This window comes from Callospermophilus lateralis, chromosome 7, assembly GCF_048772815.1.
Source record: "Callospermophilus lateralis isolate mCalLat2 chromosome 7, mCalLat2.hap1, whole genome shotgun sequence".
NCBI lineage: Eukaryota > Metazoa > Chordata > Mammalia > Rodentia > Sciuridae > Callospermophilus > Callospermophilus lateralis.
The window spans coordinates 126,106,645-126,125,743 of record NC_135311.1 but is presented as its reverse complement, the minus strand read 5'-3'; the positions used below and the strand labels follow the sequence as shown (position 1 = coordinate 126,125,743).

The window sequence follows — 19,099 nt, the reverse complement described above, 5'->3', positions numbered from 1 at the left end:
CTTAGGCACTCTAAGAAGAGGTTTCTACATCCTGTGAAAGGGACATTTTAGTGCTCTTTTCTGGCGCCTGTAAAAATGGGGAAGAGTAAAAGTGGGGAAGACTCTCACACATGACGCCAGGGTCCGATCAAGTAGCACAAGCCTTAATCCCAGTGGGTTGGGAGGCTGAGGCAGGAGGATTCTGTGTTCAAAGCCAGCCTCAGCAACCTTGAGGCACTAAGCAAGTCAGTGAGACCCTGCCTCTTAAAAAAAAAAAAAAAAAAAAATCTGACACCTGGTGCTTGGTTTTCTTTTCTTTCTTTCCCCCCTCCTACCCACCTAGCAAGCAATGCTGCTGCAGCAGACACTAGTTGGGAATCCTCTAATCCAATTCAAGTTGTCTTTACAATGACTAAAGACATCTGTCTGGGCGTGATGTTGAGCCTCTCCTGGGTTAGTTACACAGCTTGTGTCCTCATTCCCAGGGAGAGTAATGATATATACAACGCACATTAAGTACTTAATACAGTATCTGGCGCACGGCTGATGTGCAATAAATGGTTAGACCAGATCCCCCTCCAGAATCTTCTGTTCGCCCCCGCCCCCGAAGTTACTGGTTCCTGGCAGATGGATGTCCTGCGACCTGGCAAGCTCGGTAGAAAAAGACCATCAAGCTGACATTTTCCAAATGTGCATAGGCACCTGTCACCCGGCACTTCGGCCTCCACTAGGTACCGTGTCGCAGGAGGACCGCCCCGGCGGGGTCTGCTCAGCCCAACTCCGCCCCGCAAGCTCTGGCGCCGCCCTCTCCCCTCCTCCAAACTTCACAGCCCCGGGGTCTTCAAAGCCCTCCAAGGCCAGCTGCTTCCTTCCTCCCTCTCCAGACCCATTTTCAGCCTTCTTCGAACTCAACCCCTCTGGCCTGTGAATCCCCGAAGCTGCTCCTTGCCGGGTCCCGGACTTTACCTCCACGGCTTCCAGGGCCTACCCGCTCCCCAACACGCCCTCATCCCACCTGCACTTTCTGCCTCTTCAGCGCCGCCGCGTCGAGCCACACGCCGCACGCCTCCTTCTCCTCCGGGCCTTTCCGCTTCATGACAGCTGAGGAGACCCAGCCAACTGGAACCCGGGACCCCGCGCCGGACGCCTCAGGAGACCGCCGAGGCCGCCTCCGCCAACGTTCGGAACTCGCGCCAACGCGGGGGGCGGGGCTACGCGAGGCGGAGCCACACCGCGGCCGTCTGGGCTCAAGCCCCGCCCCGGAAGAGCCTGTCGCCGTGAAGCCCCGCTCCCCCGAAGCTCCGCCCGCTGCGTTAACGGCCTCAGCTGCACATCCTTGGGCGAGTTCGGCGCCTGGGCGTTGCGATTCTTTCTGATCGTCTTCTCAGGAGTATTCCAGAAGCCCTGCTGTGTGAATGGGTTCTCGACGGCGGGCCGGGAACGCGCATTTGGGCGTTGCGGAATTGCGCTTTTTACTGTGACTGTAATACCCCGGGGCTCGGGGGCCTTCCTGTGTCATTCGTCCCCGAGGAAGCGGCAGACCGAGGGCCTGGCCCCGACTCCAAAGCTAGTATCAGAGTAACAAGGGTTACCAAACACTCGAGCTTGTGACTTTCGTAATTAAAACGGAAATCTAAATATCACTACCAAGCCACATAGAAGAAGATTTTGAAAACGTGAAGTAAAAAAAAATGGAGTCAAGAGCTAGTTGCGGGGAGCTGGTGACGTCTGTGGCTCAGCGGTAAACTCTTGCGACCCTGGGTTCAATCCCCAGCATAGCAAAAACAAACAAACAAAAAAAAAACAGCTTTTCAGCTGGACATAATCCATCTACTCAGGAGGTTGAAGATCCTCAAAAGTTGGAGGCGAGGGGCTGGGGATATATCTTAGGTGGTAGAGTGCTTTCCTCGCATGCCCAAGGACCTGGGTTCAATCCCCAGCACCGCAAAAGAAAAAAAAAGTTGGAGGCCAGCCTGAATTTATCAAGACCTTCCTCTTAAAGGGGGAAAAAAAAAAGCTTTCAGTGTGTAGCACTTTACAGAGGAACAAGGGAGGTAATTTTTGTGAAAGTACTTTTTAATTCTGAAAGCCCTTCACAAATGCAAAATGCGGGGCTGGGGATGTGGCTCAAGAGGTAGCGCGCTCCCCTGGCCTGCGTGCAGCCCGGGTTCTATGCCAGACCATAATCTTCAGGGGTGTGTGTGTATGTGTGTAAAATGCATGTTTCATACATTATATATATTTTTTTAAATAGATTTTTTTTTAAGAGAGAGAGAATTTTTAATATTTATTTTTAGTTTTCGGCAGACGCAACATCTTTGTATGTGGTGCTGAGGATCGAACCCTGGCCCTACGCATGCCAGGCGAGCGCTCTACCGCTTGAGCCACATTCCCAGCCCAACATTATATATTTTAATATATCAAAATATTCATCAATATATTACATTTATGTATACATATCCCCATAATATTTTAGCAGTGGTATATTTCTTATTCATTTGGGGGTTTTCTTCTAATTTTTCTTGATTATATACATATTGCTCATGCACTATGAGAAAAGCAGTATTATGAAAATTAACGTAGGGCTGGGGATGTGGCTCAAGCAGTAGTGCGCTCGCCTGGCATGCGTGTGGCCCGGGTTCGACCCTCAGCACCACATACAAAACAAAGATGTTGTATCCGCCGATAATTTAAAAAATAAATATTAAAATTCTCACTCTCTCACTCTCTCTTTAAAGAAAAAAGAAAGTTAACATATAATCCTTGATTGAAGGAAAAAACAAAAATTAAAAACTTGGTCATATATAAGTGGGACTATATATATTTTATACACATTCTTTTAAGTACTCCTCAAACTTAATAATAAAACTCTCCTTACTCCCTTATGCCATTAAGTCATATATATGTACATGTGTGTGTCTGTCTATTACATATACCACTCTATGTAAAATAAGACCCCAACCTGCGGGGCAAAGATAAAACAGGAATTCCTCCCCTCTACCCTCAGGGGCTCCAACTTTAACCTGGGAAAACCTCCCCCAATATCATGAGCAGAGCTCCCTCCCTAGAACAGGAAACAAAAAGCAAAGCTGCAGCTGTTATCACAGTCACTTTATTTATATCCAGGACATAGCAAAAGTCCAAAGCAACCCTGGCTCCAGACCCACTGAGCTCCTCCTGTAGATCTGGACCTTTGCTCAGGTTTCCCCCTCTGCCTGGAATGCCCTATTCTGTCTGCAAACTCCTATTCGCTCTTCCCAGCCAAGACCCTGGGTACCCTGGGGAACACTTATTCTCTTCTCCCTTCTTCCTTGACAGTTCATTCTGGTATTAAATCCTCTGTGATCCTGCATTGACCACAGGGCCTGGTGGGTGGCCTGCCTCCAAGAAGAGGCCAAGGACACACTGGATAGATTACTGAATCATGAATAAGAGATCTGGGAACTGTTGTGTGGGACACAGGCCAGAGCTAGGAGGCTTGGCTCACTGTCTGGGGCAGCGACTTGGATATGTGGCACTGATTGGGATCTCCTTGAGCCTGGCAGTCTTCTACCTTTTGGGGCTCCCTGGAGCTCTGATCCAGGCTGGGGCTCAAGGGACAGTAAGGTCCTGCACATACTGAAGCCTCCCCTGCCTCTCAACTCAAATGTAACTCTGGTCTAAGTTTTACCATCCACCCAGACAATCCACAAGCCCCAATCCAGGGTCTCAACCCCAGCAGGTCCCACCTTCACCCCTAGTGGGAGGCAGTGGAGAGAAAGCCAGGGTGGCCCACACCTTCATCTTTTTCCCTGTCCCAGGCAGGGAATTGGGCAGATCCAGAGTTGACCCAGCAGCAATTGGCCAATCCCCAAGTCTAAAGGTTGACCAGTGCCATCCTTGACAGTGGGGTGTGTGCAGGGAGTCACCGCGGGCCAGACACAAACAACTTTACCAGGCCTTGTTCCTATCTGGGGCCAAGCCCAAACCCCTGTCCCCCACCATACCCCTCCCTACCGGCTGCCCCTCCCTTCACTTGGTCTTCTCGTTGAGTTTTCGCCGTACCAGCTGGCTGAGAAGAAACGCAGTGAGGACACTGCTGCCCACAGTGAGCAAGAAGAGGGCGGAGAAGTTGTGGGGACAGCGTGTGTGTAGAGGCTCATAGATGGGTCGACGGGCCTCATAGTCCAGCGTCACTGCCTCCAGCTGAGCCAGGGTGCACAACACCAAGAAGACATGGAAAACCTGGTGGCCCTGCCCAAAGACATGGCAGCTGCCTGGGAACCAGCGCTCAGGCACGAAGGTAGAAAAGAAAGCGGCAGCCAGCAGAAAAAACACCACCTGGCACTTGTGGTAGAGAAGAGCTGGGTCGTCTATGTCAGAGTGAGGGGACACCAAGATACGGTGCACCACCGGGCTGATGTCCAACGCATAGGCCAGGGCCGAGGGCACCTCCTGGCAAGTGCGGCCCAGCAGACCTGGCTTCTGGATGTACTTGTTGTAGCAGGAGCCGGTGCAGGAGAGCCAGGCCAGAAAGGCAGCCACGGGCAGGAAGATGGCCTGCACCTTGGCATGCCAGGCGGGCTCAATGGCGTAGTAGAAGTGCGCCAGGGCACTGCCAAACTGGTACACGGCCACACCCACGTAGTCCAAGAAGAAGAAGCTGTAATGCCAGAACTCGGACTTGGCCTGCAGGAGGTGGGCCAGGGCGCTGAAGGACAGGTAGGTGAAGGAGGCCAGGACGATGATGAAGAGCGGCAGGGCGTGCGGGTCTCCCAGCAAGTCCACGGTCCCCACAAAGATGGCCAGCCGCAGGAGCAGCGCCAGGGCCGCCAGCAGGTGGGTCCACACGTTCACGGCCTCATTGTGCTGCTGGAACAGTGTGCGGAAGTAAAAGCGCCAGGTCTGGTGCAGGGGCCGGTAGCCAGCGTAGATGTAGGGCTTCCAGAAGAGGGGCGGCACCTCCGCTCGGTCCACCGTGAAGACCGGCTCTGGCTGCAGAGGCTCCTGGCCGATGTGCCACAGGCTGGACAGGAGGTGGCTGAACTTCTGGGCTACCGCCATGGCCATGGCTGGGGGCCTGGACAGGGAGCTGCGAGAGAAGCCAGAGCAGAGTCAAGGGCCTGATGTGCACCTGGCCCCTGCCAGCAGCAGCCCGGCTCTGACGCCCAGGTTCTCCTCCCTCTTCCCACAGCCCTGTTCCTGTGCTGGGTTTGAGGAGGGAGCCATCCTGAGGAGAGTCAGATCCGACCTCAGGAAGCCAGAGCACTGCTTTGTTCCCTGAGAGCCTGAAACAGCCTCTGACACACACACGGTCAATGTCAGCCCCACAGCAGCCCAGGTGTCTGCCCTCCTCCAGTCCAGACCCACCACGCAGAACACTCCAGAAGGGCAGGTACTCTCAGCCTGAGTTTGTGCCCCCATCAGTGTTCATCTGGTGGGACAGTGACCCGTTAACAGTCCTGTTGCCTCTAAAGCCCTTCAGAGTTGCCAGGGGCTCCCCGCTAATCTTCCATTTCCCTATCTGACCGGTGCCTTCTTCCGTCTCAGCCTTGCTGCTCAACCACAGCGCACTTCAGTCCCAGGCACAACCTCACCAGGCCCCTAGGGCTGCTGCTTCACACGCCTACAGCTTTGCACAGGCCGTTCCCGAGACATTTTCCCATCTAGCCTACTTGGCAAACTCCTATTCATCCCTCAAAACCTATTTCTTCTGTCCTTCAGACTATCCTGCAGCTGTTACGACACTTCTCACAGACACTGAAATTGTTGACCAGCGCTCAATGAAGGCAGACAGTTTGTTTGATTATTTTGCGCACCCCTGGTATTTCCCAAGAGACTGATACTCAGTATTTGCTGAATAAAAGGACAACATGGTAGCATTCTGATAACACTTCATGCCCTTCAAGGTCCAACTCCAAAAGCTACTTTTTATCCTGAAAGTCCCCAGCTAACAACCCATCCTATAAAAACAGCCCTTCCCCTCAGCCCCACCTCCACTCTCCAGTTGCTCCTCAGCCAGTTTTCCCACTATGCACATTTCTGATTCCAAATAACCAAACTAACCCTTCATCCTGGCACTCCAGGCCCTATGAACTGCTCCAACCCTCATTTCCCACCTAACCCCAATGTCACACTGACTACCTTTCCCTAAGTTGAAATCCTCTGAGGCCAATACAAGTTGCCCCCTCTGGGGGCCTCCTTAATGCCCTCCCTGCTTTCCCTCTGACCTACAATAGGTGACACAATCGATTCATTCATTCGCCTATCAGATCCTGAGCCTGCTGTGCCTCAGACGGGTGATGGACCCCGGACAGGGCACTGTGGAAAAGGATCCAACCCCTGCCCTTGGGAATCCCATGACCTGGGAGAGGCTACAGAAAGGAAAACAGCAACAGCAAATGCTTACACAGCACCAGCCAGGAGCCAGACAGCATTCAGTAATGATTGACCCTGTGGGGGAGACGCTGTCTTTATTCCCCTGTTCCAGAACAGGTAACCCAGGCACAGGTATGAAGTACCTTGCCCACCCAGTCAGCCAGGAAGTGCAGAGGCACATGCCAAAGTCAGTCTGGACCCTTAACCATCACGCCAACCTGGCCTTTGCAAGATGAGGTGGCAAGTGCCATTAGTCACTTCACAACTGCACTGTTTTGCCTGGTATCCCTTGCTCAATTCAGGTTTGTCAACATTTATTAACTATTTATTGAAAAACCTGCCCAATTATTCCCCGCCATGCCCTGCCACCACCTGCATCCCCTCCAACAAGCTTTTTGGACCCTTTTGGACTCATTGTTCATCAGACTTCAACTGCAACCACCTTTGCCCCAGCCACTTGCCGGCAGGGTAAAGCATTCAGTTCCCTGTTCCTAGCAGCAAGGTAATCACTTCCAAAGCCACCCTTAATTCACACAGGGCGCTGGCTACCCAGAGGCAGTGTACAAGCCCCGTCCCCACTCCCACCCCAGCCTGACCCCAACCCTAAGCTCTCCCCCACCCACACTGGATTCTGGAGTTGGCCCTGGCACCTGGCTTTTCCTAGCCCAGCAGGAGGCAGAAGTTAACAAGTCCTTCACCACCGCATAGTGCCAGCTATCGAAGCTGTGTCTTCTTGGTGTTGTGCCAGCTAAGGCAGCTACCTACCGCAGTGCCAGTTATCGCACTACCCCAGAGAGCCCAGCACAGGGTTCGTTGTGCTGATGGACTAATTCATGGGTCCACTTCCACCCAGAGTATGAGAATATCCCTGCGAACTGGGAGTCCAGTGCAGGACCTTTTCCTCCCCTAAGAGACTGGGCTTCAGCTGCAACCATTTGACCTCACCTTGCACCCTTGTCCACAATCATGGCTTCCTAACTCAGGAGCTCAGGGGCCAGAAAAGGCCTCCAGAGGCATCTCATGCAGCTTCCTTGCATCACACAAGGAAACCAGAGCCTGGAGACAGGAGGGCCTTCCCAGAGTCGCCATCCCAGCAAGGTTTCCACTCTGCCATGGGGAAAGGACCGGGGAATGACACTGCCCTAGTTACTGGATCCTTATAATCTGCTATGTCCAGTCCTAAGTTCCGTATCCCATTCTTGGAACTTCCCCAGGCATAACAGCACATTAAAGGCTCTGAGAAGTCCCGCAGCAAAAATGTCTGTCTATAGCTTTGTTGAACCTACATGTTCTAAGCTTATGTAGCAAGGACTCCTTTTCCAGTAATTGCATTATAAATCAGCACAAATGTCACGTGTTCACTATATGCTCATCTCTACAGCCCTGCTGCAGTTAATTCTCATTTCCCCGTGAGGTGGTATTAATAAGCCTATTTTGGGGCTGGGATTGTGGCTCAGCAGTAGAGCATTTGCCTAGCATGTGCAAGGCCCTGTGTTCAATCCTCAGCACCACATAAAAATAAAGATTATTGTGTCCAACTACAACTAAAAAATAAATACTTAAAACAAAGTAAGCCCATTTTTGTTGCTGCACATAATGAGCTCCTTACTTAAGGCCTGAGAGTGCATGTGGCAGAGCCAAGGTTTGGAACCAGCTCCAGATCTTGCCCGCCTCCTGGGTGATTTTGGACAATGCAGGTCTAAGCAGGAAACTGGGTCCTTTCCCGTGAACTATCTCCTTAGGCTTCAGCTGACTCAGCCTCCCTCAGCTGCCAGTCACTCACTCACTTGCTCTGCACAGGGAAGCCCTGGCTCACAGAAACCTCCTCAGGAGGGGGACAACGCTTGCTCACAAACCCCATGTCCCCAGACGTGGTATGCCCTAAAGACAGAACCCAGAGGCATCATGTTAGGCTGACAAAGTTCCTGCTGCCTTATTTCCTTTAGGCCTCAGCCAGAGGCCCTGCCCCATCTCAACAGATCTGTTTTCAGAATTAATTCCCATCCCCTGTGTCCGTGGAAAGAGGGCCTGAATCCAGGGAAGAGAGGGAGCAGAGGAAGGGAGCAGGTGTCTGAAGGGACCAGCAGGGCATCCTGTGCGCAGTCTGCCCTCAGCAGCCAGGCCCTGCCTGGAACAGGCCCCCCAGCCCAGCCCTGCACACCTCCTCACGCCCCGCCAGGCCCTCCAATTGCACTGAGTACCTGAGATGTTTCTCTCAAACCTGGTGGCTGATGACGTCGGCTGTGGGACTGGGAAAAGTTGCCAGATGCCAAGCACTGGGTGGCACTTCCACAGGTAAGGGGCACTGGGGCGGGGCTTCCAGGGACTGAAGGTGTCTTATGTGATGTCACCAGAGGGTGGGGCTAAGGACAACTTCCCCACCTCTCCCCTCCCTTCACAGCTCCCACACTGGTGAAATCCAAGCTGCACCGTGGGACCACCTAGCCTGGCTTCAGCTGCAGAAGGCAGCTCACCATTAACCTCTGTGTTAGATGCAGAAAAGCCGAGGGCTGAAAAGTTGTGACTTAACCCAAGGCCACACAGCAAGGGAAGGGCAAAGCTGGGCTGGAGCCAGGTGTCTAGGACCTGGTTGAAGGATTCCAGGCAAACTTGGCTGGTTCCTGTCCTCTGCTCAGAGGGAATCAAAATGAAGGATACCAGAAATAAAGGAGAAAGCAAACACTCTAAAGGTTTGGGAAGGAGATTGACTTCTGATTTGGACAACCAGGTTTAGTACCTGATTCCATGGCATTCTAGCTGTGTGACCTTAGACAAGTGACTCACCTTCTCTGAACCTTAACTCCCTCATGGGAATGACAATATTATCTACCTCTTCAACATCTCTAAAAATTAGAGAAATGAAAATCAAAATTACTCTAAGATTTCATCTCACTCCATTCAGAATGGCAGCTATTAAGAATACAAACAACAATAAGTGTTGGCGAGGATGTGGGGAAAAGGACACTCATACAATGCCAGTGGGACTACAAATTGATGCATCCAATATGGAAAGCAATATGGAGATTCTTTGGAAAACTTGGAATGGAACCACCATTTGACCCAGCTATCCCATGCCTTGATCTATACCCAAAGGACTTAAAAACAGCATACTACTGGGATGCAGCCATATCAATGTTTATAGCAGCACAATTCACAATAGCTAAATTGTGGAACTAACCCAGATGCCCTTCAGTAGATGAATGGATACAGAAAATGTGGAACGCATACACAATGGAATATTACTCAGCATTAAAAGAGAATAAAATCATGGCATTTGCAGGTAAGTGGATGGAGTTGGAGAATATCATGCTAAGTGAAGTTAGCCAATCCAAAAAACCAAACGATGTGGTGGGGGCGGGGGCAGGGGGGCGCAAGGGAGGATTAGAGGAACTCTAGATAGGGCAAAGGGGAGGGAGAGGAAAGGAGGGGATATGGAGGTAGGAAAAATGGTGAAATGAAAGGGACATCATTAGCCTAAGTACATGTGTGAAGATACGAATGGTGTGACTCTACTTTGTGTACAACCAGAGATATGAAAAATTGTGCTCTTTATGTGTAATATGAATTGAAATGCATTCTGCTGTCATATGTAACAAATTAAAATTAAAAAAAAATATTATCTACCTCATAGATTGCTGCAAAGATTAAATTTACTAGAACTAAATTTTAGCATATGCTAAGTTTTAGCATAATATAGCATATGATTGCTATATTATTATTATGAATAAGAGTAATAGTATTTGAAATACTTAAGAAATGTGTTCTAGGTTCTCTTACAAAAAAAAAAAGTCAGTCCTCTTTAAGCCTTCAATAGCTAGTACCACTAATCTGGGGTCAGAGAGTTCCCTGTGTCTCCTTAAGCAACTCCCTTATCCCTGAAGGTATATTTAGGGATCAGGAAAATTTGGTTGGAATTCAGACTTGTGACGATAGCGACCTTCTTTCTCATTAAATTGTTCTCAGCAAAGACCATTCAGAGTAACGCACTGGATCCACAGAGCCCTAAAAACTGGCATTCACTGCCAGGCCCACTCCAGGTGGCTTGGAAGTGACATCCACAGGGCAGAGGGCCTCAATTTCAGCAGCTCCAACAGTCCTGGCCCAGGGCAGGACACTCAAGGTAAAGTGCTTGAGGAGACAATTCTAGAGGCACCTGTCCCGGCCTGGCCAGGTCTTGCAGAATACCTGGAAGGCTTCCAGGCTGGATACACCTCAGGGCTCATCCCCAGAGTCCCAGTGGGAATCCTCTGTCAGTCTGAGAGACAATTCACATTGCCCTAAGCTCAATTCACATTCACTAAGCTCAAGGTACCCTCCTCACCTCCCTCCTCAGCCAAGTCTTGCCCCAGATATTTCTTCCAGGACTCCATCCCAAAGTCAAAGTTTCACATAAGAGCCCTGGAGCAAAACAGAAGGACAGGCTGTGGAGATGCTACAGAAAACCAGCTTTAGGGCCCAGTGCACTAGCACATGCCTGTAATCCCAGGACTGGGGAGGCTGAGGCAGGAGGATCGTAAGTTCAAAGTCAGCCTCATCAACTTAGACCCTGTCTCAAAATTTTAAAAATATTTTTAAAGTTGGGGGGCTGGGGATGTAGTTAAGGTGCCCCTGGATTAAATCCCTAGTATAAATAAATACATAAGTAAATAAATAAATCTCCTGTACAAAAACAACAAACAAAGAAAAAGAAAACAGGCTTTGGAGAAGGAGAGCTCAGAGTTAGTCCCATTCCCAGATTTCACTCAGTGCTCATTACATGCCAGTCTCCATCCTGCTGCTACCAGGATACTGTTCAGCTGGCGACCCAGAGAGCTGGAGAGGGCCACTGCCCCAAGGGTGGGCGACCACCACTCACCTCTGACAGTTTCAGGAGAAACCAGGATCCTCAGGTTTTATGTGCAGATGGAATTTCAGGCCTGGAACTTACTGGTGACTTTCCTTCTGAGCTTCTTTCCTTAGTTACAATCAGCTAACCCTTGGGCCCTTGTGAAAGCCTACTTTATAAATAACATCTCTTATCAGTATGATTTGGTTATAATTCTACTTCTTTGCCTCCTTCCTGGCATGCAAAATATTCATTGTTGCTTTTGAGCCCTGATTATTCAGCATTTTTTATTAAAGACAACTTTATCTTGCCATGGAAGGCAAAGTCTAACCTCATTAGATAAAAATAATAAGGCCATGGTTTTTTTTTTCATGTTGAAAATTTTTAGTTTTTTTATTTGTTCTTTTTAGTGATACATGACAGCAGGATGTATTCTGACATATACATACATGGAGTGTAACTTCCCATTCTTGTGGTTGTACATGATGATGTGGGATTACACTAGTCGTGAATTCGATAAATGAACATAGGAAAGTTATGTCTGATTCATTCCACTGTCTTTCCTATTCCCATCTTCCCTCCCTTCCCTTCTTTCTCCTTTGTCTAATCCAGTGGACTTCTAATTTTTCCCACCACTGGGTGTTACATCTGCATATCAGAAAGAACATTTGGCCTTTGGTTTTGGGGGATTAAGTCTATGGCTTTTACACGTTACACATGTAATCATTTATCAGCATTTTTCATAACACTCAGCTAATATGCACAATTTTTGGTTTTAGGCAACATTTAAAGAGTAAATTTTTAAATAATAATAATAATAAGGCCAGGCACTTATTGGAAGGCTGAAATGGGATGATTGCTTGAGTCTGGGAGTTTAAGATCAGCCTGAGCAACACAGACAGCAAAATCCCATCTCAAAAAAGATAAATAGCTGGCACAGTGGCACACACCACCTGTAATCCCAGCATTGGGGATGCTGAGACAGGAGGATTTCAGGTTCAAAGCCAGCAACTTAGCAAGGCCCTAAGCAACTTAATGAGACCCAGTCTCAAAGTAAAAAATAAAAAGGACTGGGGATATAGCTCAATGGTTAAGCAACCCTGGGCTTAATTCCCCAGTAAATAAATAAACAAACAAAACAATAAGAAGGACAGGCCAGTGTTAATACTGGGTCTCTCAGAGGCAAACCCTCTGCAGGGATCCTAAGGAGGAGGGCACATTATGACAGAGCCTGAACTATTAGTATTTGGTCTAACACTAATAAAGTTATAAGTGCTTTGCTGTTTAGCAAGACCTTCCACACACACCTCCTCTCCCTCACAACTCTGAGCCTGAGGCTAACCTGTCATCACAGTCAAGGAGGCAGGATGGTTAAGCACCTATATTTCAAAGCCAGGACTCTTGTCCTTCCTCCACCATAGTCAGCTCCCTGGTGCCTAGTAGAGGGACACAGATTGGATGTTCCCCTCTCTCGGTGGCCTCCAAATTTCTCAGCAACTGGGTCACCTCCCTCACTGCAAACCAATTCCCCAACTCAGTCCAATGTGCTTAAAGAAAAAGCCCCGCCAAGGCTTCCAAGACTGCACAAAAACCGCTTTTGTTTGTAACATAGTACTTTGAGCCTCCTTCTGCACTCAGAAACATGATCAGAATGAAATAAGCAAATTAGGGTGGGGGGCTGGTACTGGGGATTGAGCCCAGGGGCACTCCGTCCTGGGCCCCTTTTAAATTTTATTTTGAGACAGGGTCTCACTGAGTTGCTGAGTTGCTCAGGCAGACTTCGAACTTGCAATCTTCCTGCCTCAGTCTCCCAAATTGCTGGGATTACATGCCTGTGCCATAGCGTCTGGCTTGAAATAAGTAATTCTTGAAGAAATTCTTTCGTGGAATTCATATTCACCACTGCTCTGAGAAGGGGACCCCGGGGCAGGGCGGCAGTCCAGAAAGGTTGGCCACAGCCAGCCAGCACGGAGCATAGGAATGGCACCTGAGCTGCACTGCTGACCGGCAAGAGCCCTCTGGGAGCAGAAGTGGGACCACAGAAGAGCAGCCTCTCACCGAGGGAGCCCAGGGGCGTAGAAGCCCAGCCCCACTATGGGAGACCGGGTCCCTACCCAGACAGGAGCTCCAACTTGAGGTCCTACCTGTCCAGCAAGTGCAGCCAGGCTCTGAGAATCCATCAAACTCCCAGGCCTTGGCTTGAAATAGCCGCACAGGCCTCGGGGAACTGCCCCAGGTAAATCTCTGGGGTCCTCAAGCCCGCAGGTGGAGGAGGGGCGTGGAGCGTGTTCCTTCACCTTGGGGAAATCATGCCCTCCTGATCCCTGGGAGGGCAGGGGCCTTGGGAGCAAGAGCATCTCCTGGGCCCCAGCACTGCTACCCCCCCAGTTCTGATTCCCCACAGGGACCACCCACACACCTTTCTGCCCCATTATCACGTCGATTCCTCCTCCAGGGGGGGACGGGCGGTGGGAGGCCCTGCTGGGTGGGGCCCGGCCCCTCCCCCCCAAGGCCTTCCAGGTCCTCCTCATTCCCAGGCCAGCCCCGCCCACTCCCGGGACCCTGCCACTGCTGCACTGTCCTTCCGCTGTCACTCCCTCACTCTCCCCCCAAGTGCTCCCCGCCCAGGCCTCTCGCGCGCTCCCGGATTCGGAGACATGTCGCGTGCGGGCGCGTCCTCCCCTCCCCGCCCAGGGGCTCCCCGTGCTGCCTCCCACCCTCGCGCAGGAGCGTCCAGGCTCTGCGCCTCCTTCCCGCCCCTCCCTCGGGGGCTCCTTTAGCGAGCGCCCCCACCCTGCACCCCGACCCAGCCCGCTCCCTCCCGTCGGCCCCGCCGCGCAGAGCCCGGAGCACCTCGGCCTTGCCCGCGGGCCAGCCTCACCTGCGGGGGGCAGAGCTGGGAGCCGGCGGCGCGGGCCCGCGGAGGGCCGCAGATAAAGGGGCGACGGGAGGCGGCCCCGCCCCGAGGAGGCCCGGGAGCCCGGGAGGGCGGCGCTGCGGGCACCGGGGCCGGCCTTCTCCCCCGCGCCCGCCCGGCCGGACTTGGCCTTGCGCAAGCACGTGTCGCCCCCGCAGGCGGAAGGGTCGCTCCCACCCGCCGCAGCACGTCCCGGGACTTGTTGAGCTGGTGGTAGAAACGGGCAAAAGCCGATCCGGAGAGCAGAAGTCGTGGTCAACTTCCTGGGCCCGGCAGAGCGGCTGCAGAGGTCCTGGGCCCGGCCAACTTGGGGAGGGCCAGGGGTAGTTGTAGCAAGAAAATGTTGGATTGTCCTCGCTGGAGCCCCTGGCCCAGCACACATCCCCTCCTAGGGTACTGGGGTCCAGCGGTGACCTTTATTTCTCTGCTTGGGGCGCTGCACCCCCTCCTTGGGCGTGCCTCTCTCATTCAAGGTGTCACCCAGAGCCCTCTCCTAGAGCAGCTTCCTGGATCTGCCCAGGCAGTGCTCTTGTCTCGACCTGTATAAAACATCCACTGGGAATGAACCCCAGGGTTTAATGCCCAGCTACAAATCCAAACGAAAACAACCCCCAGTGTCACATCTCCCACCAGGAGTCGGGGCACCTGAAGGTTGAGGAATCCCTGTACCTAGTGGACTTTCAATAAATATTGTATCACAAGACCACTGATTGCAAAGACCTGGGCCAGGCAGAACGGGGAGACACCCTCACTCACCCTGTCTGGAGGTCGGGGCGTGGCAGACAGGCCTTCCAGGAGACATTGCCCCGCCCTGGAGGAGCTTTGAGTCCACTATGGGAGGATGCTGTGGCTTGAGGGTACACGGCAGTCCCAGGAGGGCACTACCCCAGTTCACCTTGTACCTTAGACAAGTCTTGCTCTCTCTGGGCCTCAGTTTTATAATTTGTACAATTGAAACCCAAACCACCGAACTCAGGCACATTAGGATTAAATAATACAATGGACATGAAGGTTCTTTGTCCACTGCAAAATACTAAGGGAATGTAAATTTCACTCTATATTACAACGAAACTTATATCATCATAATGCAATAGCATGAAACCCATCTCTCCTTCAACAAGTTCAGACAAACCAAAAAGAAATACCTAAGTCTGCCAGGGATAATGGTGCACACCTGCAGCCCCAGATACTGAGAGGCTGAGGTAGGAGGACTGCTGGCACTCAGGAGTTACAGGAAAATAGCAAGACCTGTTTCAAAAAGAAAAGAAAAAAAGGGGGTGCTGGGAGCCATTAGCCAAGTAGGTATGACAATTTCCTTGCCAGCTACCCCATGTTGCTTAGTGGAAGGACTCATGGAAATAGGACATTTTGCAGTGACTTTGCATGTAAGGTGACCTTGCCCTAGGACCAGGGCGGATCCGGGTTTAGGGCGTTCCCGGTTTAGGAAGGTTATCCTGCTGCCTGAGTTCCTCTTGAGTTCTCATAGGATTCAGACAGTATTTTGGGTAGACAGAAGCCCAGTGGAGGTGTGGATTTGGGCAGAGAACGTGGATTTCCCCAGAACGTGGATTTCCCCAGAACGTGTTTGTAGAGTGCTGGTGACAGTTCGGGAATAAAGAATTGCTGTTTGAATCTACAAAGCTGTGAGTGGCTCGTGATTTGTGCCCAGCTAGACTGCGGCAAGGGGGAGAGATGAGAGACCTAAGTAATTACTTAACTCTTTCTTCATTTTCCATGTGGACAGAAAAAGTAGCATAGAGCCAGGTCTGTGGAATATGCCTGTATTCCAATGACTTGGGAGGCTGAGGTGGGAGGATGGCAAGTTCAAGGCCAGCCTGAACAACTTAGAGAGACCCTGTCTCAAAATGAAAGAGGGATGGGGATGTGGCTAAGTGGTAAAATCACCCCTGGGTTCAATCCCCAGTACCAAAAAAAAAGAAAAAGAAAGAAAGAGTAGCTGTCAGGGGGGTCTCAGGAGACAAATGGATGGTGAGGAGTGGCAAAAGGTGGGTAGAGAAACAACACAGACACAAAAGTGAAGGTGCTGAATCCCCATCTTTACTTGTGAAGTTAATCATATATACTTTTCATTTTGGCAGGCTCACAGTATTTTGTGGTTACAAAACAGGAATCATTATTCAAAGAAACAAAATATTACACAGCTACAATTAGATAAGAAGAATGTATCTTGGCTTATGCATAAGCAATCATTTTTACTTTCGGTTCACGTTTTGCTTTGAGCTGTTTCTGCTTAGTTAGCTTTTAATAATAGTTAGAAATGTCCCAGACTATTGGCCTATACCTTGACTATTATTTCTTGACTTACTGACTAGAATCAGCACCACGATTATGGCAAGTGGTTAACATGAAAAGAGAGGCTACTAATTTTAATCAAACAAGAATAAGAGCACCAAACCATTGTGCTCAGGAACAAGAACAAGTTGCCCAGTACTAAGCACTAATCTGTCTTCTTAACATTAATTCTTCTTCTCTAGAATTTAATTTAATTTCTCAAAAACTTCCTTGACTGTTTTTCCTACCGGGGGTTTTTCATTAAACATTAACAATTTACATTCCACAGCTGAATCATTGCATTTAGAGCAAACAGATTTATTCTTTAGAAGTAGCTGCATTAATTGGGAAAGTCATGTTTTTTCCTTCATACTTAATGGTCAGTCGCAACTATACTTATTAATGGAATACAAAACCAAACCAGCCCATTCCCAGAAACATACTGCGCTCCTCCAGAGGATGGACGCCTTGTGCCATCCACCTCAGTGGGGCCTTGCCTTTGCCTGAGTCAGGGGAGGGGCGCAGCAAGTAGCATAGAAAATCCTTATTTAGAACAGATATGTACAGGATATGAAAATAATGACGACATTATGGAGAAAATATTCTATATAATGGAATATAGGGTATCCTAGTGAATAAAAACTAAAGTTTCACAAGATGACTTGGACTCAGCTTTCGTTTTGAGAACATCTGCTCTATGCTGGGCTCATTTTTAAAGCAACAGTTTAGGAAGCTCTTGCCATGTAAAAGCAGTGTTCCAAACACCAGTGTGCCTCTTTTGATCCAGCCAACCCTGTGAGCAAGCACTATAATTAACCTATTTTGCAAATTAGGAAACTGAATCTTAGAAGGGTGACTTTTACACTAACTTAAGCCTCGTGCATCCCTTTGAGGCAAGAGTGATGACACCCATTTTATGGACAAAAAAACTGAGGCCCAGAGGGGAGAAATCATATATCTCAGGTCACACAGCTCCAGAGCTAGTGGAGTTCTGAGAAGTGGGCCCGGAGGTGCGTGGGCATGAGAGAGGTCATTTACCCATGAAATGTGGCTATGGTTACTTGAAAGTTAAATAATTAATAAAAGTGAGGGTACAGTGGGAGGATCCCTTGAGTCCAGAAGTTCAGACCAGCCTGGGTAACACAGCAAGACCTCGTCTCAAAAAAAAAAAAAAAAAAAAAAAAGAGTTAAAAAATAAAAAAAGTAAGGACAATAACGAGTTATGGAGTATTTGCTCCCTGCCGGGCCGATACAAAGCCCTCAGACGTCCTGAAGGTCCACAAGGATGCTCTGCACTCTTGGATGAGGAAACAGGCTCAGGAGGATGCTGCCCTCACAAAGCCACTCCCTTAGCTAGTGGGGGGCCTGCACCCAAGCCCACTCTTATCTGCTGCTCAGCGCTGGAATCAAGGAGTCCTCCTTTGCCCTCCTCTGCTCCAACCCAGGGAGTGTGAGAACAGTCCCTGGGCAGCAGTAGGCACCTCCCTTCACTTCCCGGCCACCCCCAGCTCAGTCTGGGCATCTACAGCTGATAACCTAGACACCCCAACCCCTGAAACCCTTTGAGCTTGGGACCCAGCTGGCTGCTGCACCTGGGCCCAGGCTCGGCCTCTGGGGAATCAAGGTCTCCAGCCTGGATTTCTGGGTAAACCAAAGTCAAGTATCTGACAAAGTCAACAGGTCTCAAAAGCCAGCTCTGAGCTGGGGACCATCAGGAGGGACTTCAGTAGACTCAGGGTCGGAGGGGGTGAATGTGTGGTGCCTGAACTGTCCCCAGCACTACCTTCTCTTTCCCCCAACACAAGCTCATCTATTCATTGTGGGCAGCAAAGCAGCGAGGCTGGGCGGGGTGGGTGTGGGGGGTCCTGCCTGGGTTCACACTTTAGCTCTGCCACTCACCAGTTGTGCTTCCTCGGGCAAGTCACCTACCTCTCTGGACCTCACTCTCCTCGATTCAAAAACAAGGTCATGCTGGGCACCATGGCTCACGCTTGTAATCCCAGGGGCCCGGGAGGCTGAGACAGGAGATTCCTAAGTTCAAAGCCAGCCTCAGCAACTGCGAGGCGCTAACCCACTCAGTGAGACCCTGTCTCTAAATAAAATGCATAATAGGGCTGGGCATGTGGCTCAGTCGTCGAGGGCCCCTGAGCTCAATCCCTGGTAAAAAACAATAATAATAATAATAATAATAATAGGGTCACAGTAACCCACTTCTAGGGTTGGCAGGAGGAGCAAAGGAGGGGGTGCCTGTGAAGCACCCCCAGCGCCTGGGATACAGTGATGCTTCCTAAATGCTGAGAATTACTTCATTCCTCACTCCCCTCACTTTTGCCAACAAGCAAAAACATAAAGAAAGGGACGAAGGAAGGAAGGAAGGTTGGTGGTAGCCCAGAACTCTGAGGTCATTGTTAGGCAGGAGTATTCTTGCCCGTATTCACCGCAAAGCCAGGGTTCAACCCCAGGGCGTCTGGCGCAGGCCCAAAACTCTCAGCCGTGCCTGGAGGGACAGGGGCACAGGGCAGCGGACTCGGATTTCATGGCCTTAAGATCTGCTGATGAGTCTTGGGATGAGTTCACCAAGCCCACAGGAGGGCACCCAGCATGTCCCATGCAGAGGGGTGAGGCGGGTAAGTCTAGGCGTGAGCATGTGTTGTGGGGCTAAGGCCCAGGCACTGGTGGTGGCAGAGGATATTAAAGGTAGAGGTGGGGCTCTGTGCTGAGGGCAGTGT

The 19,099-nt window shown here is 50.5% G+C and overlaps 1 protein-coding gene across 1 annotated transcript; it reads right to left on the bottom strand.

The window, feature by feature from the left end:
• Positions 1-3,075: 3,075 nt before the first annotated feature.
• Positions 3,076-14,153, bottom strand: Paqr7 (progestin and adipoQ receptor family member 7). Its single transcript, XM_076863193.2, has 2 exons — positions 14,043-14,153; positions 3,076-5,050 (listed from the first exon to the last, which is right to left on the bottom strand). Exon 2 carries the CDS (start codon positions 5,026-5,028, stop codon positions 3,991-3,993), a length of 1,038 nt encoding a protein of 345 aa, XP_076719308.1. The 5' UTR covers positions 5,029-5,050; positions 14,043-14,153; the 3' UTR covers positions 3,076-3,990.
• Positions 14,154-19,099: the final 4,946 nt, after the last annotated feature.

Bases quoted from the DNA above. Each gene is read 5' to 3' on its own strand.
- Paqr7 (XM_076863193.2), bottom strand. From the start codon at position 5,028: ATGGCCATGGCGGTAGCCCAGAAGTTCAGCCACCTCCTGTCCAGCCTG.